Source organism: Entelurus aequoreus, linkage group LG09, assembly GCF_033978785.1.
Source record: "Entelurus aequoreus isolate RoL-2023_Sb linkage group LG09, RoL_Eaeq_v1.1, whole genome shotgun sequence".
NCBI classification, from domain to species: domain Eukaryota; kingdom Metazoa; phylum Chordata; class Actinopteri; order Syngnathiformes; family Syngnathidae; genus Entelurus; species Entelurus aequoreus.
In genome coordinates this window covers 80,053,416-80,079,025 of record NC_084739.1, presented here as the reverse complement: position 1 = coordinate 80,079,025, position 25,610 = coordinate 80,053,416, and the positions used below count along the sequence as shown (strand labels likewise).

At 37.0% G+C, this 25,610-nt stretch overlaps 2 protein-coding genes across 2 annotated transcripts; one reads left to right on the top strand and one right to left on the bottom strand.

Annotated features, from left to right (window-relative positions):
- LOC133657791 (myelin and lymphocyte protein-like) lies at positions 1–24,925 on the bottom strand. Its single transcript, XM_062059530.1, has 4 exons — positions 24,805–24,925; positions 5,965–6,129; positions 5,590–5,763; positions 1–1,314 (listed from the first exon to the last, which is right to left on the bottom strand). Exons 1-4 carry the CDS (start codon positions 24,889–24,891, stop codon positions 1,240–1,242), a joined length of 501 nt encoding a protein of 166 aa, XP_061915514.1. The 5' UTR covers positions 24,892–24,925; the 3' UTR covers positions 1–1,239.
- Positions 3,894–5,090, top strand: LOC133657793 (palmitoyl-protein thioesterase 1-like; the record flags this gene model as incomplete). The annotated part of the gene is made up of 1 exon (XM_062059533.1): positions 3,894–5,090. A coding segment is annotated over one exon (789 nt), but the record flags the coding sequence as incomplete, so codon positions are not given.
- Positions 24,926–25,610: the final 685 nt, after the last annotated feature.

Here is a 25,610-nt window from a genome sequence, read left to right as displayed (position 1 = left end):
TGAGGTGTGTCCAAACTTTTGGCCTGTACTGTATGTTTATAATATATATATATATATTTTTTTTTTTTAATATAATGGATATATAATTAATAATTATCATAATTGGTTATTAAGAGTATGTGAAAATTCGACCTCTACCTTGTTTACTTACTCCCGTGGCGACCTCCTTCAGGTTTTTTAATCAATCAAAAATATCAAGCAGCTAAAAAGCGCCAAACATGGATAAGTGAGGAGATAGTGTTTTGTATTTTTCCCATCATGCACTAATGAAGGTAAACAGGTTTATTTAAAAAAATATTTTTCAAATAATATCCACAATTTTCAATGAGCAGGATAGGTTATGTGTGACCATGTGTGTTGAATTTTTCTGCTGATTGAATTTGTTTTTCATGCACCATGACTAGGGAAGGTTGTTTGGATTGGGTCATATAAGTAAGTATCGATTTATGTATAATTAATGGCCGCTGACTTGAGTTATTTTTGATGGCCAACAGATGGTGACAAAATAACAGCTATCAGATTGTTGATTATTTATACTGTATATTGCATGAAAACAACGCTTATTGGACTCGTGCCGTCTCGCGGGGCAAATTGAAGTTTGGACACCCTCTAATTATATATCTCATTATCAATGAACGAATTGTATTTTTTAGAATTTTCTGAAGCCTAAAAAAATTAGCTGTGTGCCAAAACGTTGGCGTTTCTGTTTGAAATAAAGTTTTGTGTTTCTTTTTGGCGTACAGTAGACCCTCGCCTATTTGCAAATGTATTTGATCTGCTTTAATTGTAAACTATTTTGTTTTTAAATGTAAATTGTACAGAAAGGGGTCCCATGGCGCTATCTGCAGGGTAGGGAAAAGAGTGCTTCAGCTATAAATCTAGCAGGGGGCGCTGTTTCGCAAGTTAATTCACTCAACATTTTCCAGCAGGTGAATGCTTTGACAAGACGAGTACATTGTATACTTTTATCTAACTGTCAGAGTCATATAATAGGTTTCATATTTCAACAGTATTTTTTGTGCGGCTTCTCGTCATTTGTTTGGGATTTTTTTTGGCAAACGGCGAGGATTTGTTATTGTAAATGATCAGTTTGTTTGCTGCTCGTTCAGTCAAGTGACTACTGTAACATTGTGTCAGTGTAAAAAAACATATATATATAAAGGAAAGCCGTTAAGTATTGGCGACTGGCCCACTTGGTTTGACTTTTGGCTTCTTGTCTCTGTCAGGGCGGTGTCGTGTCTAAGCCTTCCTCCATCGGATGGCGGAGAAAATGGCGTGCAGGAAGTAGAGAAGCGTGGCCACGTAGGACATCACCTGGAGACACACATGGATCACAGCCCGGCTGGTCAGTGCCAAACCAACAGAATGAAAAATTATAGATTATGTAATATAACTGTAGTTCGTAACATAAACGACTAGTTAAGGTAGTTTACGGTCTCAGTGTTTCTTAACCATAGGTCCGGGGCCAAAGAATATCTGTTTCTCAACAGAGGTCCGTAGGGGGCCGCAGCGGTACTCAGTTGTAATGCACTTTTCCACCACTTGTGGCAGTAATGACAATATCAAATAGACAGAAGAAGTCTGGAGTTTAAACGCAAGAATTATTATATAGTGAAGCTGTTTTTTTTGTTTGCACTTGAATTTTATCGACAGTTTATTTAAGAAACATACATATTATATAGCAATATTATTAATAATTTAGTTCAAATGAATTTATTTTAACACTGCAATTGTATGTAAATCTATACATACAATTCAGTTCTTTCTTTTATTTTGATTAGAATTTATTTTTATAATCAGCCTGGCCTAACCCTTGATAATAATTGTGATTAACACATGCTTTCATATCATTCAACAAGGTGGATCCCGTTAAACTGTACGTAGGTTAGATATAATTATTGAATACGAATAAAATCAAGAGTAAGATTACTAATTGAGTGTTAATATTTCAGTGGGGGCCGGGCCCCTCTGTAGTTGAAAAGTTGGGGCCCATGGTCAAAAAAAAAAAGGTAAAGAACTTTACCAATTCAAAGTAATGCATTGTAAAAACATTGACCGTGTGGATTACACTGTAAAAGAAAAAGAAAAAAATCACTGAAGTGCTGGAGTTTTACTGTAAAAATAACAATGGTACTGTTTTTCAATTTACATAAATTCAGTGTAAAAAACACAGTAACATTTATAGTAAAAAAAATAGAAGCACAATCACCAGAATTTTCCTGTAAAAAAAACAAACAGTGGTAACGTTTTTCCGTATACAGTAATGCACTGTAATAACATACACCACAGATTGTACTGTAAAAAAAAAAAAAAAAAAAAACTGGCTGCTTAGTCGCCAGAATTTTACTGTAAAAAAAACACATATTTTTTCCAGTGTAAAAACCACCGTAAATTTTACTGTAAAAAAAAAAACCTGACAGCTCAGACGCCAACATTTTCCTGTAAAGAAAAAACAGTGGTGCTGTTTTTCTTTTTAAAGTAATGCACTGAAAAAAATATTGTAGATTTTTCAATTAAAAAACTAACTGGCAGCTCGGTCCCCAGAATTTTACAGTTCAATTTGCAGTAATTCAGTGTAAAAACCACTGTATATTTTACGATGTATATACTGTATATATATATATACATATATAATATATATATATATATTTACATGCATATAAATATATTTACATGCATATATAGTGGTTAGAGTGTCTGCCCTGAGATCGGTAGGTTGTGAGTTCAAACCCCGGCCGAGTCCAACCAAAGACTATAAAAATGGGAGCCATAACCTCCCTGCTTGGCACTCAGCATCAAGGGTTGGAATTGGGGGTTAAATCACCAAAAATGATTCCCGGGCGCGGCCCCGCTGCTGCTCACTGCTCCCCTCACCTCCCAAGGGGTGATCAAGGGTGATGGGTCAAATGCAGAGAATAATTTTGCCACACCTAGTGTGTGTGTGACTATCATTGGTACTTATATATATATATATATATATATATATATATATATATATATATATATATATATATATATATATATATGTATATATATGTATATATACTGTATATATATGTATATATATGTATATATACTGTATATATATGTATATATACTGTATATATATGTATATATACTGTATATATATGTATATATACTGTATATATATGTATATATATATATATATATATGTATGTATATATATATATATATGTATGTATATATATGTATATATATATATATATATGTATGTATATATATATATATATGTATGTATATGTATATATGTATGTGTATGTATATTGTTGTGTGTTGTTCAAGAATGTCTGATGTGCACGTGAGTGTAATTCACCTCTGGTGCCTAAGCCCCAAAATAACATCCACCCAGCGGAAAACCTCCCGAATATGCCTAATCTTACTAGACAGCAGATAATGCATGAGTCAACGCAAAACTCCTCACTTTACACGCCAGACCATTTTGTTGCCATAAACAAATGCCCTCCCCCAGTAGATGACAGCCACTCACGTGCACATCAGACATTCTTGAACAACACACAACAGAGCCAGACTTTGTGGTCTCCTGTAACTGTTAATGGCTCAATGGAAGGCTACATTGACCAACACCCACATGAACCACATGCATACAACATACGCTCAAAAAAGCTGGAGGGACACGCATATCCACTTTGACCCAGTCTATTTAATGTCCGCTGTTTGTTCTTAGACACTTGTCAGTCACTGTCGTCAGGAAGGAAGAACTGAGACACAAAGACAGTAGAACACGCCCAAGCACCAGTCCGTCAGGGAACACTACCGGATGTGACATCCTGCTTTTCGTCTATCAAAATCAGAGTAATTCAGGTAACGAAACGGGGATAAACATCAAACTTTTCACTTAATATAACGACACAGATAGTTATGCTGAAAACAAGCAAGAGAAATTGGATAACTTCGAGTATAAAGGCTGGTCTCAAATAAGGATATACAATATAGAAGTTAAAAAGAGTAATATAGGTAGAAAATCTCTCTCTCAGCGTCGTCTTCTGGGCTGTAGGATTATGGTGTGCAATCAACTCGCTCAAGACCCCAAGTTGAAGGGAGGCTACAACGCTATGGGCTTCTCCCAGGGGGCGCAATTTCTGAGAGCCGTGGCACAGCGATGTCCTTCCCCGCCTATGAAAAACCTCATCTCTGTGGGCGGGCAGCACCAAGGCGTGTACGGGCTGCCGAGGTGTCCCGGAGAGAGCTCGTACATTTGCGACATGATCCGAAAGGCCCTGAACACGGGGGCGTACAGCGACTTGGTGCAAAAACACCTGGTGCAGGCCCAGTACTGGCACGACCCTTTAAAGGACGACCTGTACAAGAAGCACAGTCTCTTCCTGGCTGATATCAACCAGGAGAGGGTGCTAAATGAGACCTATAAGAAGAATCTTCAGATGCTGGACAAGTTCGTCATGGTGAAGTTTCTGCAGGACACGGTGGTCGATCCGGTTGATTCCGAGTGGTTCGGCTTCCTAAAAACCGGGCAGGCCAAAGAGACGGAGACTCTCCAAGAGAGCGTTCTTTACAAAGAGGATCGCCTGGGCCTGGCCGCCATGGACAAGGCAGGGAAGCTGGTTTTCCTTGCCACTGAAGGAGACCACCTGCAGTTTTCTAGAGAGTGGTTCAACGCAAACCTGCTGCCTTACCTACATTAGAGAAAACTCGTTGTTTTCGCTAACTCCTTCCTGTTGCACTAAGGATCTGTCGCATGCTGATGGGTTAAGGTTTACTGTTAACTTCTGTCCTGTGTAAATGTAGTCGTTATTTTTTTTAGAAATGTTGAATATTTTAACAATAACATGATTTTAACATGCATACATTTGAAGTAGGAGCCATTCATGCTTTGTTTGTGTTTACTATGTTTTGGGGACCTATATTTGGTTGGACCACAGGTGGCGGTATTGAGGGGCTGCATATTTGTGAGGAAGTGATGGTGACAGTCTTTTCCGCTTCTGCTGCTCAGCACAGTCTTATGTCCACAGTCGCCATCCTTCCAAACTTGCCGCCATTTTACAGACAACGGATTGACTTGACATCTTGTGCAATAAAGAACATTTCTAAACGAGTAAAAAAAAAAAAAAAAATGAGCTGATTCAAACATGATTATGAATAGAGAAATAGCTCTTAAACATATGCATTATCTACAATATGTATGTATATGTATATATGTATGTGTATATGTATATATATATATATATATATGTGTATATATATGTATATGTATATATATATGTATGTATATGTATATATATATATATATATATATATATATATATATATATATATATGTATGTATATGTATGTACACATATATATATATATATATATATAATTTATTTTTTTTTTTTTTTTATGAATTGAGGCTCAAAAATTATGAATTGATATAGAATCGGAATAATAAAAAAAAAACGGGATTGGGATGTGAATCCATTTTTTTGACCAACCCTAGTATCTGTTTTCCGACAAGTGTGTATTCGCATGTACATTAAAGTGTACATGTACTGTATGTGTGTGTTTAATGCGTACATTTATGTGTATTTGTGTGTGTGTGAGACATCTCACCACAGCGGCGATGTCCAGCCGGTAGATTTTGAGCGCTTCCCCAGTCAGTGCCAGCTGGAGCACGGCGCCCCCGGAGAGAATGGTCACCCCCCACCCTTTGAGCACCGTTATGTAGGCCAGATCCACCGAGGCGCTCAGGTAGAAGACCGCCGCCAAGAAGTGGTAGCCAACATCCTGAGGGAGGGAAACGTTATTCATTAAATGTATTATTATGTTTATTTATCCGCAAACAAACATGTTTGGAATCAGTCCATTTTCTGCTTTCCCAGGTTTCTTGAATGCAACGTGAGTGACGGTGAATGTGCTCTATCTAACTTAGCGGAGGGCTGTGGCGTATCCAACCGGCCAATCAGCATGCTGGTGGGCATGTCTCACCAAGGCGGGCCAGATGCTGCTCTGATTGGCGCCGCAGAGGAAGAGGAAGAACCAGAGCGTGGTGAAGACGAAGCAGAAGACCGACACGAACATCACCCAGCCCAGAGGGTTGTCCGGAAGGACGCGGGTGGACGCCACCAGGATCCACACCAGACCCCCAAACACCTGCAAGGGGGCGGAGTCACACAGGTCAGGATCACGTATCGAACACTGGACAGGGGCTGCTATTCCCGAAATTTGAAAGTTAGTTTTTTGACCATGTGGTCCATTTATTAAAAAATATATCGCACAACACAGCAGTGGCAGAACCCATGTTGTAATAATGAGCAAATTGCTCAGTCAGCATTAATAGCCTGATGAGTGTGTACAGTACTACACTTGTGAACACGCAGAGGTAGATAAAGCCACTATGTGTTGACCAATCACAATACTTGGAATGTAGCTACTGCCATCTTGGGGAGTTACTGGAAAAAAATACTGTTAGAGGTTGCCTACAGCCACAGTGTTTACTGCCAATTTAACTTGGTGCCAATTGGAGACCCAACCGGTTATTAGCTTTTGTAGACCTCCTAATCAGAGTTGTTAACGAGAGCATTTACCATAGATCACATTTTAGAAATACTATGGAAAAAAAAAACATAAAAAGTGGAATAGAAGAGCAAACAGGTGTAATGTAGAGAGACAATTGTGCAATATGGACTGTAATAACACATAGCTGCCATGCAGGCAGTTTTTTTACTTTAAAGCTGTCGTTGCTAAAAAAAAATATTTAAAAAAAAAAAATTTACGAATCAAAATCCTTATGAATTATTGACCGTTTCAAGGATCCAATCACTTCTCATCAAATACTCCACATTGAAATATTTTTGGGGAAAAATATTGTGTATTTTGTGTGTTTGCCATATGTATAAAACAGAGTTTTCTTTGACAATAAAAGCATAAAACATAAGATAACATTATAATAAAAATGTATAATCGACTGATAAATCTGAAGTTGATCTAGCAATTTAAGCTTTAAAAGTAAAAATAATATATATTGATATGACTTATTTTTAACCATTCTATAAGTGTGGCCAATTTGGATTTGGACCTTAAGTCGTTTTTTTTATATATATATATAAACTGTCATTGCCCAAAAAATAATTAACCAAAATCAATGTTGTTATGAATTATGGACTTATTTAAGGCTCCAATTACTTCAGATTAAATATGAATAACAGAATTTTGGGGGGTAAATATTGCATATTTTGTGTTTTTGCCTTAAAAAACAGGGTTTTTTTGTTTGACAAAAAAGGGCAAAAATATACAAAAACATTTATGTCCGTGGATAGATCTGAAGTTGATCTATTAATCTATAAATATTTAAGCTGTGAAAGTAAAAAAATTGTTTTTATATATGACTTGTTTTTAACACTTTATTGACTGAAACTAGAGATGTCCGATAATGGCTTTTTTGCCGATATTCCGATATTGTCCAACTCTTAATTACCGATTCCGATATCAACCGATACCGATATCTACAGTCGTGGAATTAACACATTATTATGCCTACTTTTGTTGTGATGCCCCGCTGGATGCATTAAACAATGTAACAAGGTTTTCCAAAAGAAATCAACTCAAGTTATGGAAAAAAATGCCAACATGGCACTGCCATATTTATTATTGAAGTCACAAAGTGCTTTTTTTTTTTTTGACTTGCCTCAAAACAGCAGCTTGGAATTTGGGACATGCTCTCCCTGAGAGAGCATTAGGAGGTTGAGGTGGGCGGGGTTGAGGTAGGGGATAGCGGGGGGTGTATATTGTAGCGTCCCGGAAGAGTTAGTGCTGCAAGGGGTTCTGGGTATTTGTTCTGTTGTGTAACGGTGCGGATGTTCTCCCGAAATGTGCTTGTTATTCTTGTTTGGTGTGGGTTCACAGTGTGGCGCATATTTGTAACAGTGTTAAAGTTGTTTATACGGTTACCCTCAGTGTGACCTGTATGGCTGTTGACCAAGTATGCCTTGCACTCACTTGTGTGTGTGAAAAGCCGTAGATATTATGTGATTGGGCCGGCACGCAAAGGAGGTGCCTTTAAGGTTTATTGGCGCTGTGTACTCCTCCCTACGTCTGTGTACACAGCGGCGTTTTAAAAAGTCATGAATTTTACTTTTTGAAACCGATACCGTTAATTTTGAAACCGATACCGATAATTTCCGGTATTACATTTTAAAGCATTTATCGGCCGATAATATCGGCAGTCTGATATTATCGGACATCCCTAACTGAAACCCTTTTGGGTCCCCGGGACCTTTAACAGTTACCAAAATTGAGGCTAGTGCTATTGGTTACAATAAATATTGTATTAGTTTTAAAAATGAAAACTATCTAACTGGCCCCTGCATGCTGAATTTCAACTTACTGAATCATTTCGGGTCGTATCGTTCTAAAACACATATTCTGAATCGAATATAAGTTAAAACGAAACGTTACACCCCGAGTAAATTGGTTTTGAAAATGAAAAAGATCAAAATGGCCGCAGCATGCCTTGATATTTCAGTGTGCGGCCCTCGGTGGAAAATGTTTGGACGCCCCTTACACAGATACAGTGCATCCTGAAAGTATTCACTTTTTCCACATTTTATGTTACAGCTTTATTCCAAAATTGATTTTTTTGTCCTCAAAATTCTACACAAAATACCTCATAAGGACCATGTGGGGAGAAAAAAAATTTAATTGGCACATTTATCAAAAAAGAAACAAAAAAACATGTACATAAGTAGTCAGGGTGGTGACCAAAAACTTGATGGTGACTGTCAGAGCTACAGCATTCCTCTGGAGAGAGAGAAGAACCTTTCAGAAGGACAACCATCTCTGCAGCAATCCACCAATCAGGCCTGTATGGTAGAGTGGCCAGATTTAAGCCATTTCTTAGTTTAAAGTTTGCCAAAATGCACCTGAAAGACTCTGAGACCATGAGAAACAAAATTCTCTGGTCTGATGAGACAAAGATTGAACTCATTGGCGTGAAACCAGGCACCGCTCATCAAAGGGTCAAATAGCATCCCTACAGTGAAGCATGGAGGTGGCAGCATCATGCTGTGGGAATGGTTTTTAGCAGTAAGAACTGTGAGACAATTTAAGATAGAAGGAAATATGAATGCAACAATGTACAGAGACATCCTGGATGAAAACCAACGCTTCCCATCCGACCTGATGGAGCTTGAGAGGTGCTGTAAGAGGGATGTGCGAAACTGCCCACAGATGAGGCTGTAATTGCTGCCAAAAGTGCATCAACAAAGTATTGAGCAAAGGGTCTGAATACTTATGTACATGTGATCTTTCACTTTCATTTTAAATACATTTGCAAAATTTAAATAGACATTTTCACATTGTCATAATGGGGTATTGTGTGTAGAATTTTGAGGATAAAAAAAATCATGTATTCCATTAAATGTGGAAAAAGTGAAGCGTTGTGAATACTTTCCGTATGCACTATATAAGTAGATAATAGCAGCCATGCTAAACAACGTGCCTGCGTGGCGGCCATCTTAGTGGGGGCTGCTTTCCCATCTAATGCGATGCAATACAATGAAAAAAATCAATCATAACTTGCTTATTTCTTAACGCAGTTTGCTTTGTCAACATTAAATAATGTGCTAGTATTTTTTTTTTTTAATTTAGTATTAAAAAAACTTTCAGTATTTTGTAATAAAACACAATATTGGATTTTTTGTAATTTATTTTTATGATTTGTTGCAAACTAGAGATGTCCGATAATATCGGACTGCTGATATTATCGTCCGATAAATGCTTTAAAATGTAATATCGGAAATTGTCGGTATCGGTTTCAAAAAATTTTTTTTTTTAATTATTATTTTTATTTATTTTTTTGTCCTGTCCAGCTTTTCAGGCAAATCATATAGTTGATGTAGATGCCCAGTTTATAATTTCCTGTTATACAGTATGCCAGGCAGTCTTGCACTAAATGAGGACTATGTTATTGTTTACTTTATTACTCTAGTATACTCTGGACTGAAGCTGTGTGCCTTCATTGTTTTTATCGCTGTTGTTTTGAGGCATGTTTAAAAAAAAAATTTTTTAAATAATGCACTTTGTGAAAGTCAAAGTATAGTACTTCCCATAGTTGTAGTGGGTATCAGGATTATCTCAGGGAGAGCATGTCCCAAATTCCAAGCTGCTGTTTTGAGGCATGTTAAAAAAAATAATGCACTTTGTGACTTCAATAATAAATATGGCAGTGCCATGTTGGCACTTTTTTCCATAACTTGAGTTGATTTATTTTGGAAAACCTTGTTACATTGTTTAATGCATCCAGCGGGGCATCACAACAAAATTAGGCATGATAATGTGTTAATTCTAGGGATGATGTTTGATAAGGAATTATCGAGTTCGAGCCTATTATCGAATCCTCTTATCGAACCGATTCCTTATCGATTCTCTTATCGAGTCCAGATAGGTTGTTGTATATGGAAAAAAACACATAATATTTGGTTTAACAAAAGCTCACTTTTATTATATAATAAAAAAATAAAATCTAATAAATAAATAAATATTGACTGTTACCCACCTAAAAAGATAAAATAAAATAAATAAATATTGACTGTTGTTACCCAAAGTATATTAAGTGGGATTTTTCAGAGAAACAAATATATACAGTGACACAAAAACAAGCTGTCTGTGTGATCACTATAGGTGTATAAATAATAATATAGTGTTAAATAAAATCAGTCCCTTTGGCACAAAACTGAAAATAATACAGCTCTCCAAAAAGTGCACTTCTGCTGCTATTTGACATAACTGTTTGTTATGATGCTTTGACATTTTTGCACTTTATTTCTTTATTGAAAGAACATTCTATGAAGAGAAAAGTTATTTGCAAATGTGGTTACAATGCTAATAAATGAAAAGTTAAAGCTAAAAAAAAGAAATACACTTTATTGAGTTAACATTATTTCTTTATGGGGGAAAAATGTTATGATCTAGAGAATATAACAACTACACTACCCAGCATGCAACGGGAGTTACGAGCATGCGCGGTAGCCCCGAAAAGTGTTGCATGTTGCCACGCTGTGAAAGTAAACGTCAAGAACTCAGCCAACACGCCGCGTCTGCATTATTTATAATTAGACAGACAACACATCTACAGTGTGATTTTGTTTCGTTTACAAGGAAAGAAAAACAAAAGTTAAAAAAGGGAGATATGTTGTATATATATGTATGTGCTGCGGTTGTTTTAAGAACGTTGCGACAGCTGCCGTAAAGGAGGTGCGTTGCTAGCCTGGTTGCTATGTTTCCGGTTGGTCGTAAAAGTGTCCGTCATGTGTTTTACCCTGCTAAAATCTCTCAGTAAAGTTATTCGATGGATTATAGCTTTTGTTTTGAACTTTATTACACCTTGGAGCGCTTTTTCCCGTCCATTGTTTTCCTGCTTTCGCTATCTGCGCCTAATGACTGAGCTACGTGACGTCATTTCTTGTGATGTCCCACGGAGCATTTCTGGTCGGGACGGGATTCGAATAAAGAATCAACTCTTTTCCTTTACTATAGTGGTCTCGATAACAGGTACCGGTTCTCAAAAAGGGATTCGAGTCCGAGGACTCGGTTCTTTTCTTATCAAACAACCGGGAAAACCGGTTTCGAGTATCATCCCTAGTTAATTCCACGACTGTATATATCGGTATCGGTTGATATCGGAATCGGTAATCAAGAGTTGGACAATATCGGATATTGTTAAAAATCCATTATCGGACATCTCTATTGCAAACGTATGGCGTATTTTACAAATGTATGCACCAACATTTTTTTATTACATTATTGCGAGGATTTCTTAAAATTATACAATATATTGTCTTTTAAAATTAGCCTTTTTTTTTGATAAATAAACAATTACAAAAAATTTAATATATTAAAACAAAAATAATAAAATAAAAAAATAAGAACAGAAAAAATAAATAAATAACGGTAGTACAAAAACCCTCCCATTGTTCAGGCATTCTTCTTGTTGTCTTTGTTTCCATGGCGCTGAAGGGGCTTGTCATATGTGGTTATATCGAAGGTATCTACGGTTACAAGGAATTAAACTGAGATGATGTCACAAACGTTGTGTGAAATAGGAGTTGTGGCTCTTTAAAACGACAACATCACCTTTGAAATAGAACACACATGAGGACGCTGGTCTTGGTTTGTTTCTTTTTAGTCATCTCCCTCCTCCTTGGACAAACATTGCCCCTGAAAGAGCCTTGGAATGAAGTCAACACAAACACACGGTGTTGTAACACGATATGAGGAATATAGTCCTGAAATGTTGAATTTTTAAAAAAATAGCTTGATTTCAAACAGAAAGACCATTGTTGGCACAGTGGACGACACCTGCACAGGCCCTGGTCATGTGACCCTGCACTCAGGGAACCAAGGCGACAACGCAGCATTCTCACTCACAGCACATCGAGCGCCTCCAATTGTATAAGATTTACCGTTCCATATGATTACAATTGCCATTGTCGAACATACAAATAAAGAAATAAGTATGAGTTAGCGAGAACTGGAAGTCCATCTGGCCTATTTAGCAACATGAGAAGGTCAAAATGTTAATAAAAACTTTAAATATGATGCAGCGCAACCAAAATCACAATAATAGACATATTGTTAATATAATATTACAGTTAGAGATGTCCAATAATGGCTTTTTTGCCGATTTCCGATATTGTCCAACTCTTAATTACCGATTCCGATATCAACCGATACCGATATATACAGTCGTGGAATTAACACATTATTATGCCTAATTTTGTTGTGATGCCCCGCTGGATGCATTAAACAATGTAACAAGGTTTCCCAAAATAAATCAACTCAAGTTATGGAAAAAAATGCCAACATGGCACTGCCATATTTATTATTGAAGTCACAAAGTGCATTCATTTTTTGTAACATGCCTCAAAACAGCAGCTTGGAATTTGGGACATGCTCTCCCTGAGAGAGGTTGAGGTGGGCGGGGTTGAGGTGGGGGTAGGTGGGTAGGGGGTAGCGGGTGGTGTATATTGTAGCTTCCCGGAAAAGTTAGTGCTGCAAGGGGTTCTGGGTATTTGTTCTGTTGTGTTTATGTTGTGTTACGGTGTGGATGTTCTCCCGAAATGTGTTTGTCATTCTTGTTTGGTGTGGGTTCACAGTGTGGCGCATATTTGTAACAGTGTTAAAGTTGTTCATTCGGCCACCCTCAGTGTGACCTGTATGGGTGTTGACCAAGTATGCCTTGCATTCACTTGTGTGTGTGAAAAGCCGTAGATATTATGTGATTGGGTCGGCACGCAAATGCAGTGCCTTTAAGGCACGCCCCCAATATTGTTGTCTGGGTGGAAATGGGGAGAAATTGGGGAGAATGGTTGCCCCGGGAGATTTTCGAGAGGGGCACTGAAATCCGGGAGTTTCCCGGGAAAATGGTGAGGGTTGGCAAGAATGACTGGGAGACGCAACTGCTCTGTACTTCTCCCTACGTCCGTGTACCACTCCGTACAGCGGCGTTTTAAAAAGTCATACATTTTACTTTTTGAAACCGATACTGATCATTTCCGATATTACATTTTAAAGCATTTATCCGCCGATACTATCGGACGTCTCTAATTACAGTACTTTTATTTTGTACAGAGTACCTAATGAAATGGTCAGTATGAGATGTCTTCCTGTGGTCCCTATCAAGTAGCAGATATTTCAATACATAAAAAGTCCCGTATTAGACTACTTTTAACACTGACTGATGGATAGAGCTCTAGACTTTTTTTTCAAGATGTGTAGCGAAGCCTGCTTGTTTGATTTTTGTTTTGTTTTTTTTACAAAGCGGTGGGTGCATATTCGGTAGGGTCCCGATCCGATGTTGATATTTTATATTAGTACGATATCAGAAAAAAAATCACATGATATCGTCTTGCATGTAAAATGTCCGATACAAGCCGTCCTGCAGCGTGTTTACTTGTGCAAAGCTGAACAGCCAGTTAACATCTTAATGTACTCCAATACACACATAAGGTTTCTTTCTATTGTACAAAAAAAAGTAAACATGGTAGACTATAGACTACTAGACCTACCAGCTACACAACAGCTAAGCACAAAATAGCACTCAAGCTAGACATAATATTAATTGAAAACAGCAAATTTGTCAAAAAATTAGTATCAAATGGTTATAGTTGCATATTACTTACACATACAAAGTCTCCAAGGCATATTAGAAAGTATCCAGTAACAAGCGTGTTCGCATCATTCAACTTACTGCGTCAAGAGCCTAATTTTGTGAATGCCACAAGGCATTCATAAACTTCATGAATTATTTTTGCCAATGGGTGTCGCCTTTTTCGCGTATTTATAAAAATAAAAAAAAGTTAAACATAGCAGCTACACAACATTTAGGCACACAAGCTAGACATACTGTATATAATGATAATTGGAAACAGCACATTACTTACACATACAAACGGCATATTAGAAAGTATCCAGTAACAAATGTGTCCGCATCATTCAACTTACTGTGTTATGAGCTCAATTAACTATGAATTATTTTTTGCCAATAGGTGTCGCCTTTTCTCATATTTAAAAAAAAAAAAAAAAAAGTAAACATGGTGGGATGTAGGTTACTAGGAGCTAGCAACTACACAACAGCTAAGCACACAACAGCACACAAGCTAGACATGCAAAATAATAATTGAAAACAGCACATTTGTCAATAAAAACAAGTATCTAATGATTATAGTTGCATATTTCTTACACATACAAAGTCTCAAAGGCATATTAGAAAGTATCCAGTAACAAAAGTGTCCGCATCATTCAACTCACCGCGTCATTTTTTTGCTAATAAGTGTCGCCTTTTCTCGTATTTAAAAAAAAAAAAAAAGGTAAACATCTTAGACTAGACGATTACAGCTACACAACAGCTAAGCACATAATAACACACGAGCTAGACATACATAATGATAATTGAGAATGGCACATTGGTCAATATAAACAAGTATCAAATATTTATAGCTGCATAGTCACTAAGGCAGAAGCGTATCCAGTAACAAACGTGTCCGCATCATTCAACGTACTCTGTTATGAGCTTAATGAATTATAGTGGCCACGAGGTGTCACCATAAAAAGCAATTACCACTCCACTCCAAATTAAAGACAGCATAAGTTCATTCCAGACAGTTAATAAATGGGTTAGTTTTTTTTATACTTGTATCACTTGACCAAACCTTTTATTAAATTCGACACTAAAAGTGTGTATTATTTCTGCTGATATCGTATCGGATCAGTATTGGTATCGGCCAGTGCTCAAGGCTGCGATACCAGTATGTTATCGGAAATGAAAACGTTTTGGGAAATATTTGCACTATCCATCCATTCATTTTCTACCGCTTGTCCCTTTTGGGGTCGCGGGGGGTGCTGGGGTCTATCTCAGCTGCACTAGTTGTTTGTTTTTTTAATTGATCATCCACCAAGTCTGATAAAGGCAACCATTCTTGTTGGGAAGAGGTTTTGCACCAGCATCCATCTTTTGTTTACAACAATGTCCTGACGTCTCGCCCCCAAAGATGGTCTCATACCACAGGAAGTGCGGTTGCTAACGAGATGTTCTGCTAGCAGGAAGGTAAACGACCAGCCTTCCTAATTACATGCAATACTCCAATGTATATTTATTGCCATACAGGAACAGGAAGTACATTTCCCCAACAGTGGATTTGAACGAGGGTTAATAATAAAGAGTTAATCAGTAACTGTAGCAGTGTGCCGCTTGATCGGCTCCAGCGCAGGAATGCACTCAAATGAAAAAGTAAATAGAGCTGTCGGCTGTGCAAACACGTCGCCACTTCAAAAAGCTTCTTGTCAAGTTCTGTTCGTTTTTTTTGCGGGTCAGCGAGCCGCAGCGCACGCCCAGGTTCTCGAAGATAAAAACGCTCTATTTGACTTTCCCGACATCTGATTTTGGCAACGACAATTTTCCTCGGTATCACCGGAAGCTTGCATGTTGTAAAAACAAAATAAATGTATTGGTGATGAATAGGTATGGGTGCTTTTTACATTTGAATCGATACAGTACTAATTCTTGGTACCTGGGACTTGATACCAGTTCCAATATTTGGTACTTTTGTGCATGTTCATGTGGTAAATAATGTTATTTTTTCTATTTAACAGTGAGATTAGTTCAGTTCAGGTCATTCATTACCATGAATTGATTAACGTGGACTCCGACTTAAACAAGTTGAAAAACTTATTGGGGTGTTACCATTTAGTGGTCAATTGTACGGAATATGTACTGTACTGTGCAATCTACTAATAAAAGTTTCAATCAATCAATCAATTTTATTTCGGACGTGCGAACTAGAGATGTCCGATAATATTGGCCGATAAATGCTTTAAAATGTGATATCGGAAATTATCGGTATCGGTTTCAACCTCCCGATTTTCCCGGGAGACTCCCGAATTTCAGTGCCCCTCCCGAAAATCTTGCGGGGCAACCATTCTCCCGATTTCCACCGGACAACATTATTGGGGGCGTGCCTTAAAGGCACTGCCTTTAGCGTCCTCTACAACCTGTCGTCACGTCCGCTTTTCCTCCATACAAACAGCGTGCCGGCCCAGTCTCATAATATATGCGGCTTTTACTCAAACATCAGTGAATACAAAGCATACTTGGTCAACAGCCATACAGGTCACACTGTCGTCACGTCCGCTTTTCCTCCATACAAACAGCGTGCCGGCCCAGTTAGATAATATATGCGGCTTTTACTCAAACATCAGTGAATACAAAGCATACTTGGTCAACAGCCATACAGGTCACACTGAGGGTGGACGTATAAACAACTTTAACACTGTTACAAATATGCGACACACTGTGAACCCACACCAAATAAGAATGACAAACACATTTCGGGAGAACATCCGCACCGTCACACAACATAAACACAACAGAACAAATACCCAGAACCCCTTGCAGCACTAACTCTTCCGGGACGCTACAATATACACCTCCCGAATTCGGAGGTCTCAAGGTTGGCAAGTATGCTCTAGTACGGGACAGCGTGGCGAAGTACCAATTGATCCACGGACCGGTACCGGCCCGCGGCCCGGTGGTTGGGGACCACTGCTCTAGTATACTCTGGACTGAAGCTGTGTGCCTTCATTGTTTTTGTAGCTGTTGTTTTGAGGCATGTTTATAAAAAAAAATAAAATAATGCACTTTGTGAAAGTATAGTATAGTATTAGTGGGTATTTGGATTATTCTAGGGAGAGCATGTCCCAAAGTCCAAGCTGCTGTTTTGAGGCATGTTAAAAAAAATAATGCACTTTGTGACTTCAATAATAAATATGGCAGTGCCATGTTAGCACTTTTTTCCATAACTGGAGTTGAAGTTGTTCTCTTATTTTGGAAAACCTTGTTTTTGATTGATTGATTGAAACTTGTGTTAGTAGATTGCACAGTACAGTACATATTCCGTAAAATTTAGTATCACAAACCGTGATTTTTCAATTTAATCACACAAAATGAGCAAAAAAGATAGCATAAAATGTTAACGTGCTAATGTACTCAAAAAATGTAAGTACGTTAGCGCGCTAACTGTTAGCATACTTGCATGACAGCGCCAAGTATCACAAACCGTGATTTTTCAGTTTAATCACACAAAATGAGCAAAAAAGGTAGCATAAAATGTTTTTGAGTATGTTAGCACGCTAACTGTTAGCATACTTGCATGACAGTGCCGAGTATCACAAATCGTGATTTTTCAGTTTAATCACACAAAATGAGCAAAAAAGGTAGCATAAAATGTTAACGTACTCAAAAAATGTGAGTACGTTAGCACGCTAACTGTTAGCATACTTGCATGACAGCGCCGAGTATCACAAACCGTGATTTTCAGGTTCAAACATACCAAAAAAAGCTCGGATAAAACGTTAGCATGCTAACGTTCTCACAAGTATGCTAACAGCTAACGTTTTTTGATTGATTGAAACTTTTATTAGTAGATTGAACAGTACAGTACATATTCCGTACAATTGACCACTAAATGGTAACACCCGGATAAGTTTTTCAACTTGTTTAAGTCGGGGTCCACGTTAATCAATTCATGGTAACTAATCGTGCACATGATTCCTGGGTTTTGATACTGGAACGATTCCGATCGGATGAAAACTGTGGGCTGTGGCACGCGGCAGAATAATAATAATAATAATAATAATAATAAATAGATCGTTTTTTGGTGTAGAATCGTATATGTGTGAATGCCCAAGCAAAAACTCTTCCAGGTATCAAATCCTGTACCTCGTTTGTCATTTCCATTTATCAATCCTGTGCTAACTCAACAAACCAAACAAACTAGTAACTATTGGAGATAGTTGAGTTCCTCCCTGCCTTGTAGGCATCACTCTCTATTTATGGAAAAATTAAATATGTGCAATGCGTGAATAATTTGAACAAACCAAACACGTGAACTTTTATGGACAACATTTCTAGAAGCAGTCAGGGCGTTGAGGGGATCTGGTTTGGTGGCTGCAGGATTAGGTCTGTACTTTTTTGCGGGTGATTGTGGTCCTGATGGCTTCATCTGGCCAGGGATCTTCAGCTCTCACTGGATCGGTTCGCAGTTGAGTTTGAAACGACCGGGATGAGAATCAGCACCTCCAAGTCCGGGGTCCATGGTTCTCGCCCCGGAAAAGGGTGGAGTGCCATCTCCGGGTTGGGGAGGAGACCCTGCCCCAAGTGGAGGAGTTCAAGTACCTCGGCGGTCTTGTTCACGAGTAAGGGGAGAGTGGATCGTGATATCGACAGGCGGATCAGTGCGGCGTCTGCAGTGATGCCAACCCTGGATCGGTCCGCTGTGGTGAAGAAGGAGCTGAGCCAGAAGGAAAAGCTCTCAATTTCCCATCCTCATCTATGGTCATGAGCTTTGGGTTGTGACCAAAAGTACAAGGTCACGGGTACACGTGGTCGAAATGAGTTTCCTCCGTCGGGTGGCGAGGATCTCCCTTAGAGATAGGGTGAGAACCTCTTCCACATCGAGAGAAGCCAGATGAGGTGGTTCGGGCATCTGGTCAGGATGCCTCCCCGGTAGGAGACCACAGGGACGAGCCAGGACACGTTGGGGGGACTATGTCTCCTGGTTGGCCTGGGAACACCTAGGGATCCCCCGGGAGGAGCTGGACCAAGTGGCTGGGGAGAGGGAAGTCTGGACTTCTCTGCTTAGGCTGCTGCCCCCGCAACCTGACCTCGGGTTAGCGGAAGAAGATGGATGGATAGCAAACGTATGAACTTACGAGACTGACGGTAAATCTTTAAGTTTCCACAGAAGACAATCCTTTCCACAGAACTATATCAAGGTGCAGTGTCTCAAGGAGCATTTTTTTAATCATGAAAGCTGGCATCTTTTAACTCTCTCAAGGTGTCAATTTGAGGATGTGAGCCTTGATATTGATGCTCATTACGGAGAACACTTGCCCACAAACATGTGTGGTTTTCCCATTCACTTCCGTGAATAAATAGGAGGATGGTCATTTTTCTGGGAACACTCCACACTCAGTGTCCTCGTTTTCGAACGGAGACGTTTTGTGCAAACAGAGGTGCCAAAGCACGATGAGGTCGAAGCTGAAGACCTAAAACTGCAGGTTTTATGTTGGGTCGAGGGGGGAGGAGCCTCAGCCCTGCTTTACTGTCTACATACCGCTTGGCATACTTGCGCAACACCGATATAAACTAGGGTTGTACAGTATACTGCTATTAGTATAGTACCGCGATACTAATGAAGGCTTTCTGCTCCGCCGCTCCCAGTCTGTGGAACGTTCTCCCTGACCACCTGAGGGCACCACAGACTGTGGATGCTTTTAAAAAAGGCTTAAAAACCCTTCTTTTTTTTTTTAAAAAGCCTTTTTTTTTAGATATATGCATACTAGTTTTAGCTATTTGGCTGTTCTAGTTTTTATTTTTATAAATTTTTTATTATCTTTTTATTATTTTTTTTAATACATTGTAGCACTTTGAGGTTGTTTACTGAATGTAAAGTGCTTTTTTTACAAATAAAATCTATTATTATTATTATTATTATTATGTTCGGTACTATACTGCCTCTAAAAAGTACCGTTTTTTACAGCTTGTCCCCCATAACTTAGACAAAATAATAGAATGATAAATGACACAATATGTTACTGCATACGTCAGCAGACTAATAAGAAGCCTTTGTTTACGTACTACTAAAAGACAAGTTGTCTCGTATGTTCACAATTTTATTTAAGAACAAACTTGCAATAAGAAACATATGTTTAATGTACCCTAAGATTTTTTTATAATAATGCCATTTTTTGTGGTACATTTTATTTAGAAAAGTACCAAAAAGCATTGAAATACATTTTGGTACTAGTACCGGTACCAAAATATTGGTATCGGGACAAGACTAATATAAACCAATTGCTATGGTGACATCCAGTGGATTAAACCCTTTGGCGGGCCACTTTTGACATCCCTGACCTAGAGGCAGTCTGCTACGAATACGCCTGTTTGCCCGCCAAGTGCTTAAGCCGGTGCCAAGTAAAAAAAAAAAAAAGGTATTGAAATATGATACTCTTTAATTGTACTTAAATCGATACCCATTAGTACCAATACAATTTGATGGATACTGATAAAAGCACCAAATAATAAAGTTTATCTGTCTGCCGCCTAGTGGTTAGAGTGTCCGCCCTGAGATCGGTAGGTTGTGAGTTCAAACCCCGGCCGAGTCATACCAAAGACTATAAAAATGGGAGCCATTACCTCCCTGCTTGGCACTCAGCATCAAGGATTGGAATTGGGGGTTAAATCACCAAAAATGATTCCCGGGCGCGGCCACCGCTGCTGCTCACTGCTCCCCTCACCTCCCAGGGGGGGAACCAGGGGATGGGTCAAATGCAGAGGACAAATTTCACCACACCTAGTGTGTGTGTGACAATCATTGGTACTTTAACTTTAACTTATAAAACAAAGCTAAAGTGTTTTTTTCAGCATTGGATGAGTTTTAGCATCTTTAATGCACAGGATGTATCAAAATGGTGCCACATCCGTCAATGTTTCTGTGTACAACCACCTGTGACTTAAATTGTACATATCAGCAGTCCACAGTGGTACTGGTTTTTTGGTAAATATTTTATATTCCCTTTGCAATTTTTCCACACATTTAAATATCTTTAAAGGGGTCGTGTTATGATTTGTTTCTACACTTAAAACACTTCCTTGTGGTCTACATAACATGTAAAAGTGCGTCTTTGGTCAAAATGTTGCATAGATTAAGTATTACGGGTGGTTTTCAAGCCCCTTTTTGACCGTCTCTTCTATTTACGTGTCTCCCCTTCGACTGCGTCTTCTCCACGTCATCCATGTTGTAGTTTTTAGCGTGCACATATGGAATCCACTGGCTATGCCTCGTTGGGTACGTCGTGGTCATCCACTGCCACGCATGCTTTGATCTTTTTACCACACTTAAAACCGCTTGTGTCGTTTTGATCGAATGCTTTCAGTTTAGTTCACCTGGAAGTGTCGCGTTGTCGACTGCAGTGTTTGCAAAGAGCTTAAGTGTGTTGTTTTATGTGCGTGACTTCACTGTGCACCCTCAGCACGGGCAAAACTATCATGACAAATTACTAGGGGTGCACAAAAACAATCGATTCACTTTCGAGTCGCGATTCTTATTCTAAAGCGATTTCAAAAATAGTTTTGTTTTTTTATATAAATACAAATGTTTTTTTAATGAACAGTTTTTAGCAAGACGTTTTAGGCAATTTTCGAAAATAAATGTTTCTTTTTTTTTTTATTATTTTGAATTTGAATCAATTTTTTAAAATGCTTTAGGTCATCTTTATATATATATTTTTTTTTAATTGTTTTAATACATTTTTAATAATACCATGTTTAAGCCATCTACATCAATAAAAATTTTGATTTTTTTACTTTTACTTTTTTAATAAGAATCAAATTTCAGAAATACATTCAAAGGAAATCTTTACAAATAAAAATGTTTATTTTATTTTATTATTTTTCTAATAAAAATCAATCTTTAAAAAGACGTTTCTCGGCCATCGTTATAAAAAAAAATTTTTTATAAGAATACATTTTTAAAACAATGTTTTAGGTCATTTAAAAATAAAAAAAACTGTTGTTTTTATTATTTTTTTAATAAAAAAAAATTTAAATGCCTTTTTAAGCCATGTTTATAAATAAATAAATGTATTTTGAATTTGAATGAATCTTTGAAAAATATTTTAGGTCATCTTTATAAATAAAAACATGTTTATTGTATTATTTGTTTAATAAGAATCATATTTCAAAAATACATTCATAGGCAATCTTTACAAATAAAAATATATCATTTTCTTATCATTTTATTTTTCTAATAAAAATCAACCTTTAAAAGACGTTTTTAGGCCATCGTCATAAATAAATTTTTTGTAATAATAAATTTTTAAAACAATGTTTTAGGCCATCTTTATAAATTAAAAAAAAAGTTGTGTTTATTATCTATTTTTATAAAATGCTTTTTTAAGCCATCTTCATAAATAAAAAAAAATATTTTTTTATTATTTTGACTGAATCAATGTTTGAAAATGTTTAGGTCATCTTTATAAGTACAATTCATTTTTAAAAAGACCCTGTTTAAGCCATCTTCATAAATTAAAATGTTTCTTTTTTTATTTAAATTTTTTAAATAAAAATACAATTTCAAAAATACATTCATAGGCCATTTTTACAAATAATGTTTATTTCATTTTATTATTTTTCTAATAAGAATCAATCTTTAAAAATAATTTTTTTTATTCAGAATACATTTTTAAAACAATGTTTTAGGCCATATTTATAAATTTCAAAAAAAGTTTTTTGTTGTTTTTTTCTATCAATTTTTTAAAAATATCTTTTTAAGCCATCTTCATAAATAAAAATGTTGGGTTTTTTTAAATTAGATTAAAATTTTTAAAGTACGTTTATAGGCCATCTTTAAAAATAAAAATGTTTTTTGTTCTTTTTCTTTAAAAAAAAAAAAAAAAACAGGAATAATTTTTTAAAAAGACGATTTCATAAATAATAACTTTATTTTATTTTAAAATAAAAAAAAATTTAAGTATCCATTTAAAAAATTAAAAAGAAGCTTTTAGGCTATATATATCGACAAATAATGTTTGTTTTTTTATTTGTTTTTGTTTTTTTAGATTATTTCTTTTATAAGAATCAATCTTTAAAAAGACGTTTTAAGCCAGAAGGAGCTTTTCTAACCTGTAACCTGTTTTGAAAATCTCTCAGTATAATTATTATACCAAATAATACATTTTCAGAGTTTAAATTGAGAATCGTGTTGAATAATCGAGAAGCGATTCTGAATCTAATCGTCACCCCAGAAATGGGATGGAACCTTAGGTGCCCAAAGATTCCCAGCCCTACAAAATGCTGCATTAAAGTCTGCTATGTGAACAACTAGCACGAAGAGCACAGGATGAAACGTGCCAGGTCTTAAGATGTCTGCAGTGCACGTCTTTACATTTAAAGTCATCTTATTTGCCTCGTGCCCGTCAAAGACCACCTCTTATGCAAACATGGCTCCACAACTTAGTCCTCACTGGACACTTCTTCCCAAACCAGAGCAGCAGGTTATTCCACGGAAGGCTCTTTTGGTAAAAGGAGCCGAGAAGATGTCCGGTTTCGATCCACGCCTCCTCGCCCTCTCGCTTTCAACCAAAGATTGCGCTTATTGGATACAAAATAGAGTCGGATTGCGCCAAAATCAAAGAAAACCGGATAAACCTTGGATTAGATGTTTCCTCCTGTGGTCTCCAATTAGGACAAAACGCAATAAAATGTCATCACGTGGTAGCAATTAGCAGCTGCGATGCTAACTGCTGTCACCATGACCTCCCCATTGATATAGAAATTGATAAATAGACGACGTAATATTAGAATTGTAAAAATGTTTGTACACTAATTTCGCTCGGGGCGGTTAAGACGAGTTTGCGTTTGTTCAGGCAAATGTGGGGTTTGTCTTAGTGGGAAAATGACGATTGTGCAAACGCTCAACGAGTTTGCACAATTATTCACACAATACAAATGCAGACTTTTTTTTAAAAACTTGATATTATTCATATTTCTTTTGGTTGTTTCTGAATGGTGTTCTGTTTTCTTGCTGTTGCTATGGCGATGGACTTAACAGTCAGCCTGAATTGGTTGCCAAGCGATAACGCTAACACTTATCTTGAATACAACATTTGAAACATTATTTTTTAAAATTACATGTAGAGTATATAAAAAATGTCTGACTATTTAATAAATATTTTCATATTAAAAGTAATTTAAGAATGAAAAAAAGTATCTTGCGTCGCAAGATACAGTCAAATATTTTTTTTAAATGTCAATAATAAAAACATTTATTTAAAAAAAAAATGAATACAAATAATTTCATAATGATAGTAAATTAATTTGCAATTCAAAGATGACTGAAAAAATATTTAGTAATTATTAAAAAAATTATTACAACTTTTCCATCCATGGCAGACACTTTTATAGTCTAACAGTACAGTATTTAGAGTTTAAATAAAAACAAAAAATGAAAAAAATTAAACTTTTTCATTATAGGCAAATTACGAAACAAAAAATAATTACAACTTAATTTAAATTTACTTTAAAAGTAGAAACAAAATCTAAATATTTTCACAATATTTAAAAGTGTTTGGACAAAAGTACTTATTCTTTATACATAACAGTAAATATAGATATATAAATTTGCAAATATTTTTTTTTAGCATATCAATGCTTAAAACCATTTAAAATAGAATGATAGTTTTTGATTTTAACGTCATCTTAGAGGAACTCACAAACTCTGGGATGAAGAACAAGTCAGGAATGGAAGTGAAGATCCTGAAGCCTGTGGGCAGAACATCACCCGACGTGGTGGAAGCCATAGTCACAAACTGTGTGTGTGTGTGTGTGTGTGTGTGTGTGTGTGTGTGTGTGTGTGTGTCTTTGTTTTATGTGTGAGTTCCAACATGCACTTGCTGTTTAATCTGCTTTTTAAAGGCCGCCTCCTGCACCTGCACCTCCCTCTACCTGTTTGCCTCCACTCCACCTACCCATCCCTACCAGCACCTGTGTGTGTGTGTGTGTGTGTGTGTGTGTGTGTGTGTGTGTGTGTGTGTGTGTGTGTGTGTGCGTGCGTGCGTGCGTGCGTGCGTGCGTGCGTGCGTGCGTGCGTGCGTGCGTGCGTGCGTGCGTGCGTGTGCGAATGTAGAGTGTCTATAAAAGGCAAAAAGGTTGTTTACATACACACAAAAAAGTGATTGTGAGGCAAATTGGACAGAGTCAGTGTGGGACATGAAAGTTGCGGCAAATTGTTTAGCCGCACTTAGAAAATAAAAGCACGGATGACTCTGCCAAAATAAAAGCAGGCACGCTTTCTAGTGATATCCCTAATCAGAAGCATCCATTGCTTTGTATCACTTATTATGTACAACGATGGGAAGAATTTATGAATACAATCAAACAAATGCATTAATTATTTGTAAATAATGAATATATATTTTAAAAAATAAACAGATGTTGCATAAAATAATTATAAATTAATTAAATACATATTTACTTGGCGGTTTTCTAAATACTCAAAACGCTTTACATGAAGAAAAAC

What these genes read in the sequence shown, in the direction of transcription:
- LOC133657791 (XM_062059530.1), bottom strand. Translation starts at nt 24,891, where the DNA reads ATGGCTTCCACCACGTCGGGTGATGTTCTGCCCACAGGCTTCAGGATC. An exon ending in TGTTCTTCATCCCAGAGTTT is followed by an intron (nt 6,130 to 24,804) that starts GTGAGTTCCTCT and finishes GCCCCCTTGCAG; the next exon opens with GTGTTTGGGGGTCTGGTGTG. An exon ending in GGCTGGACATCGCCGCTGTG is followed by an intron (nt 1,315 to 5,589) that starts GTGAGATGTCTC and finishes GTGTGTCTCCAG; the next exon opens with GTGATGTCCTACGTGGCCAC.